Here is a 10,831-nt window from a genome sequence, read left to right on the forward strand (position 1 = left end):
AGTTGGTTGACTGAAGAGAAACAGGAAGTGTTTGTGCTTCCCGTAGCTCTGTTACTGCTTGTGCACAAGCTGGTCCTCTGATGATCTTCCTGCTCCAGGGTCCTGGGTTCATTATGGTGGGAGGGGCTTTTCCCCCTAGGATCAGATGGAAGAGCTGTCTCTTTTTTCTAAAGAGAGCATTAGTTTGCCTCTCCCACCTCCACACATTCTAGAAATTCACATCAAACAGTTGCAAGTAAACACATGTGCAAGAATGGGTGAGTCAAAGCAGGATCATTGTGAGGGCTGAATTCCACAGCCTCAGAGTCTGCATTCTGCTTTTTGAGTCAAGTGTATGAAATGCAATAATGAACAGGCTGGTTCACCAAGTTAACAACTCCATTATTTAGCAGTGCCAAGATTTCTGGCATTTTTAAAGTATTACCGTTTTTCTTTTTTTCACAGAAATACCAGAATTTATGACTTGGACTTAGTTATGAAATCTGTGTTACAACAAAATGCAGTTTCACACACAATAAGATGGTCAATTCTATTTCATTCAGCAGAAACTATGTGAGTACTTTAATTGGAAAGCCTGTGCCACAGCTGTGTGATGGCAGGCTCTGAGCCTGTTAGGCATCCTCCTCCCTTTCAAAGGAAATAGTCAACCATTTACAAAGAATCAACTTCACTTTGTTTAGTGGCTTTACTTCCAATGGATTTTGCTTTATATTGTTCTGCACAGTTAATTCTCTTCAATGTATGTTGTGTTATAACTTCATCTCATGCTGTAATTAATATATAGCCACATCTCACATTTATAAAATACATATTTAAAGGTTCTGTATGGCTATTTATTTATAAATCTTTTAGACATCACTAGACATAGCAAAGAACATGGCCCTGTGACTTTGCTGTCTCCTCTATGATTTTTCTAAAGACAATCAGTCGGGCCTTCCCAAGCTCTGCCTCCGTTCCAAGTTCCAGCAACTATCTCAACCTCTGAAGTCACTTTCTGTACTTGTACAGACTTTTGTACTTGATTAAAGCTAGATTAACTAGTTCCATTTCTGTGTGGAATAGCATTGGGCAGACAGCTTCAGGTTATGTGATTAACAGTTGCCTGGTTTATATACTTCCTAAAATACTGTCTCATTTGCTGGATCCCAAACTAGCAAAGCATCATCTTGTCAGGAGAAGCAGACCTTTGGAAATTTCACTATGTTTGTAAAGTGCCTTTTTAAATATTGAGCAACAGTTTTGCTTGGGTAGTGCTTCTGAAAGCAAGAAGAAAAAGCAAGAGTTCTTGAAGCATTTAAAGTTTGGATTTCCAGAGGTTTTCTCCTTTGTTTGCTTGCTTTGTTGCCTAGGAACTGGCCTAAATAAGAGACTCCAAGCAGACAGAGTGTTCTCTGGTGGAGGCTCTCTAATGGAGAGGGCTGTTTAATTGATATGAGCAGAAACATAAAGCATGCACAGAGGGCAAATGCCCAGCAGTCACTTTGTCAGCTGGCTTAGGCAGAGACCTTTCTGACTTGGCTTTAGTTGGGGCAGATAAACCTGTTGTTCATCTTTCATTTTGCCAACTGCTTTGAGTATCGTGGATAAATGCTCTTGTACTTTAACCTCTACCTGCCCAGTTGTTTTAATCTATCTTGGTAGCAAGACATGCACAGCATCTGTAGGTGTGGTGAACTTACAAACCCAGGTAGTGAGATCTGCTGGCACATAGCCTATGTCCCCCGTCCCACCATGATCTGTGGAATATGTGGATTTCAGCTACATGGTCTGGGTCAAATAGAGTTAGGAACAGCATTAGCAGCTGGTGATATCCAGGAAGACCAGTAAGATATTGGGGTGCCACTTTAAACCACAGGGATTTATGATGAACACATCATAAACTGAGGGATTTAATTTATATATCAGATACATCTATCAGATTCATCTATATATCACAGATATCATCTGTGATTATTCAGCAGCAGTAAGTGATAAAGTCACATCAAACAAATCCAGCCTCTAGCCTGCAGCTCATTGGGTATTTATGTAGCATTGACTGCCCAGAACACTTCTGCTTGAGAGGGTACTATTAATTTTTATTTTATTTTTAGAGGACTGGAATCAAGTATCACTGTTAACAGTTACTGTACAGAATATCTAAAAATGTTTTATTATGAATAAATTTTGTTTCTGGCAGTTTAGTATTGTACATTTGGTAGAGAATACTTCAAGCTCACAAGATTTTCTTACTCATAATTGGATGAAAATAGTGCAGCTCTAATTTGTAGATTTTCATGCCTATTTTACATCTTCTCTTCTGCAGCTTTAGGGATGACAGCCCTAAAGAAAAAAGATCCCAAACCAGCAATCTCCACATTCAGACTCTTAGGCCAAAGTCTTAACTGAATGCCTTACATTTGTCTCATGAATAGAAATGGCCCAATTTCCAGCAATGCTGAGTGTCCTCAGTGATCCAAACAGACTCTGAAGAGCCCTTCTAACACTTGAAATTCATGCTCTCTTTTTTATTGCTTTTTAAATGTAAGTATGGATTTACAAGCCTAATTATCAGAAATCCAGATTTGAGAATTTAGCCTGGAAAAAATCTTGCACCTAACTTTTTTATTCATTGATCTCTTCTTCATCATCTTCAAACGCTTCCTCCCCATCATTTGCTGTTGCTTCTTGGTATTGCTGATACTCTGAAACCAGGTCATTCATGTTGCTTTCTGCTTCCGTAAATTCCATTTCATCCATCCCCTCTCCCGTGAACCAGTGGAGGAAGGCCTTCCTCCGGAACATGGCGGAAAACTGCTCCGAGATCCTTTTGAAGAGCTCCTGGATAGCAGTGCTGTTGCCAATGAAGGTGGAGGCCATCTTGAGGCCACGAGGAGGGATGTCACACACCGCCACCTTGACGTTGTTGGGGATCCACTCCACAAAGTAGCTGCTGTTCTTGTTCTGGATGGCCAACATCTGCTCGTCCACCTCCTTCATGGACATGGGGCCGCGGAAGACGGTGGCCACCGTCAGGTACCGGCCATGCCTCGGGTCGCAGGCCGCCATCATGTTTTTGGCATCGAACATCTGCTGGGTCAGCTCTGGCACCGTGAGTGCCCGGTATTGCTGGCTGCCCCGCGCCGTCAAAGGGGCAAAGCCCGGCATGAAGAAGTGAAGGCGCGGGAAGGGGACCATGTTCACTGCCAGCTTCCGGAGGTCGGCATTGAGCTGGCCCGGAAAACGCAGGGATGTGGTCACCCCGCTCATGGTGGCAGAGACCAGGTGGTTTAAGTCTCCGTAGGTGGGGGTGGTGAGCTTCAGGGTGCGGAAGCAAATGTCATACAGAGCTTCATTGTCGATGCAGTAGGTTTCATCCGTGTTCTCCACCAGCTGGTGGACCGAAAGCGTGGCGTTGTATGGCTCCACCACGGTGTCAGAAACCTTAGGAGAAGGCATGACACTGAAGGTATTCATTATCCTGTCTGGAAACTCCTCTCGGATCTTGCTGATGAGCAGGGTTCCCATGCCAGACCCTGTCCCTCCTCCCAGGGAGTGAGTGAGCTGGAATCCTTGCAAGCAGTCGCAGTGCTCACTCTCTTTTCTCACTACGTCAAGAACAGAGTCAACCAGCTCTGCCCCTTCTGTATAGTGTCCTTTAGCCCAGTTGTTTCCTGCACCAGTTTGTCCTAAAGTGAGATACAACAGGAAAGAAAATACACAAAATTATTGGCAAGGTTTGATATTTGCACTCTACATTGACTCACATCTGTAACAAAAGCTGCTACACATCCATCAGGTAGATAACTGTGCCCTTCAGTTTTGCCTACAAATATCTCTGTAAGTATCAACATAAACTTTTTATATAGTCTCTGGCAGTTTTCACTAATGCCTTTTTGGTGTATGGGGGGTTGGGTTTTTTGGGTTTTCTTATTTGTTTGTTTGTTTGGTTGGTTTTTTGGGGCTTTTGGGGTTTTTTTTTGTTGCCTTTTTTTTGTTTTTGTCATTTTACCTTCCATAAATGCAAAAAGATGGCCTTAACTCCTTGTTTTGGAAACTTTCACACTCCCAGTTCTGATGATTCTGTAAACACAAGATGACTGTTTGATACTTAAATGCTTTCTGTCTGTAAGGACCATGATGCATGCAAAGCTAAATCACAGATACATGTATCTCAATGAAAGTGAGAGGTTCTTGGATTGTTCTTGCGAGTCAAAGAGAAAACATTGTCATTCAAGAATAAAGCTGGGCTTCAAAATCCTATTTAACTTGTTACATCAGGAGAAATAGCTTTATTAAATTCATGGTTACCTAGCCTGAATGAAAATAGTGATCAACAGAAACTTCAGGGACATTATTTCCAAAACTTAGAAGTTAAGCACCTTTTAGGTTTTACTGATTTCCTTACAAACTCACTATCCTTCAGGATATGCAAAATGACTTGGAAAATTGGATTACTGATATTTCAGAAAAGTGATGAGTCCATTCTTTTCTTCCCAAGGCTTCCCTTCTTGTTTTATGTGCTGCTCAGTTTGTTAAGATAAACAGTGTGGATCATTTGCTATTGTCACTGTTCTGTTATTTGTTAGATAACAAGGAGGATTGAATTGTGCAATCAGTTTTTTAGTACTTCTGTTCCTCAGTGTCTACTACACACACACATTGTGCCACTGAACTCACTTAGGGTACTCCTGGGAGTGGTATTCAGACTGAGCAATGCTTTCAGAATTAATTATAGAGCTGGCAAATTCTGTGCTGTTCCCCAAGACCTTCCCTCCCTTCCTATTACCATTTCTCATTTCAATTCCCACAGCACCATGTTGGTGCCAAACATAGGGAAACTGCTGGCTGGGACACTTCTGAAATCCTCTGTACTTTTTGCACTGCATAAATGCTTGGTTTCCTCATGGTGTATTTGGTTACCTAATGCATTGTTCTGTATATTGCTATATTTTTCTCTCTTTGAGCCTAGTGAGCTCAGCACTTCCTGTCCAGCTGGGCAAAGCACAAAGTAACATCCTTCCAGAATTAAATATGTTTGTAACACCTGCAGCCTGCTTGAGCAGATCCCTATGGATAGGGAAGCACATCAGGATGCACGCAAACAAGCAGACATCTCTTCAAAAAGCAGAAGGCATTTATCTCCTAATGGACTGATAAATTCTGATTTTTAGGACAACTATCAGCTACTCCTGTGGCAACACTACACTCCATCCACTAGTCATGGCCAGCCATGTGCCTGGGGTCTCTAGAATTTTTACTGCTGATTTCCTGCTTCTACACTCAGTTATCTAATACTTCCAGAACCACTGGCTCTACAGCACTGTAAGGCTACCACAACACATAGCATGTAAACATGCCCTGGAAGCTCCAGCCCCATGACAATACAGTCTTGAGGTGCCATGGCCCTGACAAGGCTCCCACAAATCTGGAAATCCTGATCACAATCCTGTGAAACTCTGCTGGATGCCCTCCGATTATCAGGTGCCTACCTACCTGACCTCTGAAAATCTAATGCAAACACATAGAAATTATCAAATTTCACTGGGGCTAAACTCTCTGGGTGGAAAATGAGCCTGTGCCCATAAAACTCAGGACCTGGCAAATTTTGTGCCCATCCTGGAAGCCCAGCTCCAGCATCCTCCATCTGTCATCTGCCAGGATTTAAAGAAGCCTGCATGAAGCAATCCCACAATTTATCTGCATTCCTGGCAACTCCAGGCCCTTCTATGAATATTTCTTCCTCCAACACACTGTAGGGTTATCCCACATGTTCGGGTTGAGTTGCACATGCAGAGAAGTCATTTGTCTAACAGTCAATTTATTTTTTAGTCCCTAAAATGGCACTTGTTTCCTACAATCTTCTTTCACTCCTCTACTCTCTTCACTGCTCAAAATATAAGATAAACCTGGTAAAAGAGCTCAGTAGCACATTAACACTTAGGAGCCTGATGTGAACAGCCCTGCTGCAGAACTTGCCTTTAGCTGCTGGACAGATGTTTTTTGGTTGCCTCCATCAGCTCATACAAAATAAATTGGAGTGGTATCTCTAGCAAATCTAGCAAGGGTGTACACAAGAAAAGAACAACAAATGCAAAAATGTACAAATGAAAACTGGTTAACAGGAGGAGCCACATCAGAGTTCACAGCAGCTCCTGGTGGGCTATAGTGTGTAGTCAGAACGCCAGGAGGCCTACTGCTCTCATACAGCAAGATTGTTCCACCTGCACTTCTTCACCTTTTAAATCACTACCTTGTCAGCCCAGACATTAAAGTAGAAGGATTATTTTGTGTCCATCTCAAATTTCTTGCTGGTTTGATATAAAATTCCTGTATCTGGAGTATAGTGACCATGTACTCAATAAACCTGCATGAAGTCCTGACTGATGATCCATGGCTACTTGCTGTGGAGATGTGGGCACATGCAGGTCCAAACCAGCAGAGGTGGAAAACATCCCCATCAGAATGGGCCCTTACAGCCTGGGCTACAGCAAGTATGGAACCGCCAGCTCCTGCCACAAAATCCTTTGTGGGCCCAGGCCAGATTTTTAAAAGAGAAAACAAAATGCTTTGTTGGCTTTTGACACAGAAGTTCATTACTTCAGCGCTCAGCCATTCTACATTATTCAGCAGGTTGGGAGGACAGTGCCTGATGCTGGCAGGGGCCTCTGACAGATACGAGTCGATCACATGCTGTGGGTTCATTGTTATCTTGGCAGGAAGGGAGTACAGCAAACTGGGCTATTGTTGAAGACATTCTGAATTGATTTTGCTCTGGTTTTACTGGTGTTGTGCCAAACTGTAAAGCTCCAGTTCAGGTATTTCCATAGGTCAGGAAAATTCACTTTCAGAGGGCTTGTGTGGTTCGTGCAGGTGAAAGAGAATGAAAGGAAAAACCTGAACAGAAACAGACTTCATAAAGCTGCCTATGTCTGTGGCTTTTCTCCCTAACTTTACACCTTAAGCTGCATGTTGTACTTTACAGCTCCTTTGGAAGAGACCCTTAACATCACTGTCATGGAGTTTACAGGAGAACAGCATGGATGGCATAAAAGTTTTAAGTTCCTCTTAAAGGAGCTCTGTATGGCTTTTTCACTCCCGTCTCCAACCCAACAAACCCACATCTGTTTTATACTGCTCAAACTATGTTTATCTTTCCTCTGTCTGTCCCTGGCATTGCTCCTTCCTTATGTTAACACAACGTACCAAACTGAGTTCCAACCTAAGCTTGCCTTGTCAGGGGGAAATTGTGTTTGTGGCTAGTGCAGGCTTGGAAACCAAAAGGACACGAAAGTTCTCATGGTAGCTTTCATTCAGACTTCCCATTTCAGCAAGTGGCTCACTTAACTTCCACATGCTGTTCCTCCTTTAGTGCAAAGGGACTGACAAAGCTGCTGTGCCCATAAAGATGCTCTGAAAGGGTAATGTGCAAAGTACTACAGCAGTCCAAAGTAAAGCAGTAAAAGTAACAACAACCCTCTGCAAGAATACTGCAAAACCAGAACATCCCCACATACTTTCAGACTGTTCCTCATTATGCTAGAAACTAACCCAGTAACTGTGGCTACTTCTGTGTTTTCTGTATTACAGATTATCTTCTTCCACTGTTACTACACTGCAAGGATATACTGAAAAAGTTTAATTACACAGCCTAAAACAATTCTGTACTCAAGCATTTAATGTGAATTTAAGTGAAGGGTAGTCTGGTGGGTTTGTGGTTGAGGTTTTTCCCTCCCCCCTCCATTTTCTGAAGAACTTCTGTGCATTTTGTTGTGAAGAATTGGCCTTAGGATCTCTCTGGAGTTCATATATGTAGAAAGCCAATGTACTTTTTCTGAATACTATAGGAAACTTCCAGCAGTTTGCTAACCAAAGGAATGATCAACAAAAGAATGACTTTTTCACTTAACAGGATGTTTTCACTGGCTCTCATAATAATTGCAATTCCATTGTTGGCTATTAGAATTTCTCGGTAGGATCACTTTGGAACAGGGAGATTGAATGCTTTTTGACCATTCACTTAGTAATGAAACAGTTGTTGTAGAAGTCTGTTTTTTACAGAGAAACATCCACGTACCAAAGATGAAATTATCGGGCCGGAAGAGCTGACCAAAAAGACCAGAGCGCACACTATCCATGGTTCCCGGCTCCAAGTCCAGCAGGACTGCTCTTGGTACAAACTTGTGGGCTACAACACAAAGTAAGCATGCCCTTAGTGCTCAGAAATAAGCCAGCACAGTTATAGCTTTTAATACACAAATATGTAACATCTCATATTGTTACTCTAATGTATAAATTATACATATGTAAGTACTTCCTATAAAGTCATGGAGGTGAAAAACCCACCTCCACAGGAATAAATCAATTCAGCTTGGAAAACAGGCCTGACATAATTTGGACTCTACAGACTTTACATTTTGTAAGGTCTTCATTAGCAAGAGATATTAGGGAGTTTCTGATTAGGAAAAAATGGTTTACTTGTTCTTTTTAAGAAAGTAGGTAATCTTTTCTATAAAATCAGGGTGAGGAAGTACTTATGTTCAAGTTATCCACAAGCTTTTGTGTTTGAAGGATTCTCCTCCACTGAAAGAGCTGCTTGGTGTACATGGCAAACAGTAGTAGTCAGCACATCTACCACAAAGCACAAAACAATCTGTGTCCAGTTCAATTTGTTCAAGAAAACTCAGGTAAAAAATATGAATTAACCCCAGTGGGCAAAAGATGAAACATTTACACTTGCAGGTTCATGATTCCAGCTCCCCATTTTACACTGTTAACACTTCTCAACAGCAGAGGACTCTGAGGACTTGGATGCCTTTTGCCACCTCATTAATGAAACAGTTGTCCATTACCTGTGGCCCAACCCTCTCATTCATGAAAATTAAAGAGAGAGTACTACTGGTGTGGGCTTGTGTAACCAACAGTTTAATTTGGAGTAATTGAAGAAATGCATTTGGTGAAGTAATCACACATTTGAAGAACAAACTCCTACTGTAACGTTAAATAATAAACAAACCTCCACCTCCAGGCCCCAAGGACAGCCCCTTGTGCCACTTCTCTGTGTCTGGGGAGATGGCACCCAGCCATCTTAATACTTTGTAAGAAAGCAGATAACATTTTCTGTTGAGCTGGGCGCAGCTGGGGGGGCTGGTGGCATGTGAGGAGCGTGGCCGGATGTGCAATATGGCTTTATGGGCCCGTCATTTTCTGATTCCTGTGCCCCTTCCCAGGGAGCCCCCTGTTCCGCACCCCTGCCGGTCCACATCCCACACTTACAAGATGATTCATTGTAGTAGACATTGATCCTTTCCAGCTGCAGCGCTGAGTCACCCACATAGCCTCCGGCTGGGTCAATGCCATGCTCATCACTTATCACTTCCCAAAACTGAGGGAGGAAAAGCGAGAAGCGGGTTGGGAACTTCCCTGCCGAGCGCGGGCCGGGGTGGGCGGCGGCAGCTGCCGGATTCCAGGCGTGCCCGCCGCCCCTCCCGGCCCGCGAGCGGCCGCGGGAGCCGGGCGGGCACCGGGACCCGAATCCCGCGGGCGGCGCCGGCCCCAGGGCCCGCCCGGGCTCTGCCGCCTCCCCCGCCTTCAACCGCGGCCGGGCCGGCTCAAACAGAAAAGTAGTTTTAAACATAGTTTTTTAAAAGCTGTCCCGTTTGGTTTCGGTGCTTCCCAAGGCCTTTTATGGTCACGGGGCGCGGAGCGATGCGCGGTGCCCCGGGCGCGCCCGGCGCCGCTCGGCAGCGGCATCCAAGCGCGGGCGATGGGAGCGGGGGCGGCTGGACCGGCACGGCCCAGCCCGGCACAGGCCCCGGTGTGCAGCAGCCCCGAGGGTTCCAACAGCTCCGGGGGTTCCAGCAGCCCCGGGGAACCACCGGGCGCGTCCCCCGGGCTGTCGGAGGCTCCGCAAGCGGCGGCTCCCTTTCAGGCTCACCTTGGTCCCGATCTGGTTTCCGCACTGTCCCGCCTGGATGTGCACGATCTCCCTCATGGCTGCAGCCGCTGTCCCGCCGTGCGCCCACTGTCCCGCCGCCCAGCCCGGCTGTGCGAGACGCCGTCCCACCGGGCGGTGCTTTATGGGCTCCGCACCCCCGCCCGCCCGCGGCCGCCCCCGCCCGGCACCGCCCTCGGCACCGGGGCGCGATCCCGCCGCTGTGGGACACTGGGTCCGCGGTGTGACACCGGCCTGCTGTGGGACACCAGCCCCGCTGGGTGACACCGGCCCGCGTTGTGACACCGGCCCTGCTGGGTGACACCGGTCCTGCTGGGCGACACCGGCCCGCTGTGTGACACCGGCCTGCTGGGTGACACCGGCCCTGCTGGGTGACGCCGGCCCTGCTGGGCGACACCGGCCTGCTGTGTGACACCGGCCCTGCTGGGCGACACCGGCCCTGCTGGGCGACACCGGCCCCTCTCTGTGACATCTGCCCCGCTGTGTGACACCGGCCCCGCTCTGAGACACCGGCCCCGCTGTGTGACACCGACCCCTCTCTGTGACATCGGCCCCGCTGTGTGACACCGGCCCCGCTCTGAGACACCGGCCCCGCTGTGTGACACCGACCCCTCTCTGTGACATCGGCCCCGCTGTATGACACTGGCCCCGCTCTGAGACACCGGCTCCGCATTGTCCCCGACGGCAGGGGGGTCCCTGGGGGTCCTCCTCCCCATGCGGGGACCGGGCATCGCCGCCTCTCCGTGCCCTGTTCCCGGTGCCCCCGGCCCGAGGGGCACCCCTTCGCTGCACAGCTCTGCTTCGGTAGAATTTCTTCGCAGGAAGGGTGATGAGACATTGGGACAGGCTGCCCAGGGAGGCAGTGGACATGTTTAAGGGAAGACTGGATGTGGTCTAGTG

The 10,831-nt window shown here is 46.5% G+C and overlaps 1 protein-coding gene across 1 annotated transcript; it reads right to left on the reverse strand.

Moving 5' to 3' along the window:
* Positions 1–258: 258 nt before the first annotated feature.
* On the reverse strand, positions 259–10,065 carry TUBB6 (tubulin beta 6 class V). The gene is made up of 4 exons (XM_074548261.1): positions 9,914–10,065; positions 9,253–9,361; positions 8,054–8,164; positions 259–3,665 (listed from the first exon to the last, which is right to left on the reverse strand). The coding sequence occupies exons 1-4, from the start codon at positions 9,968–9,970 to the stop codon at positions 2,602–2,604; spliced, it is 1,341 nt and encodes a 446-aa protein (XP_074404362.1). The 5' UTR covers positions 9,971–10,065; the 3' UTR covers positions 259–2,601.
* Between the last annotated feature and the right edge of the window lie 766 nt (positions 10,066–10,831).

Source organism: Zonotrichia albicollis, chromosome 1 (genome assembly GCF_047830755.1).
Source record: "Zonotrichia albicollis isolate bZonAlb1 chromosome 1, bZonAlb1.hap1, whole genome shotgun sequence".
In the NCBI taxonomy this organism is placed as follows: Eukaryota; Metazoa; Chordata; class Aves; order Passeriformes; family Passerellidae; genus Zonotrichia; species Zonotrichia albicollis.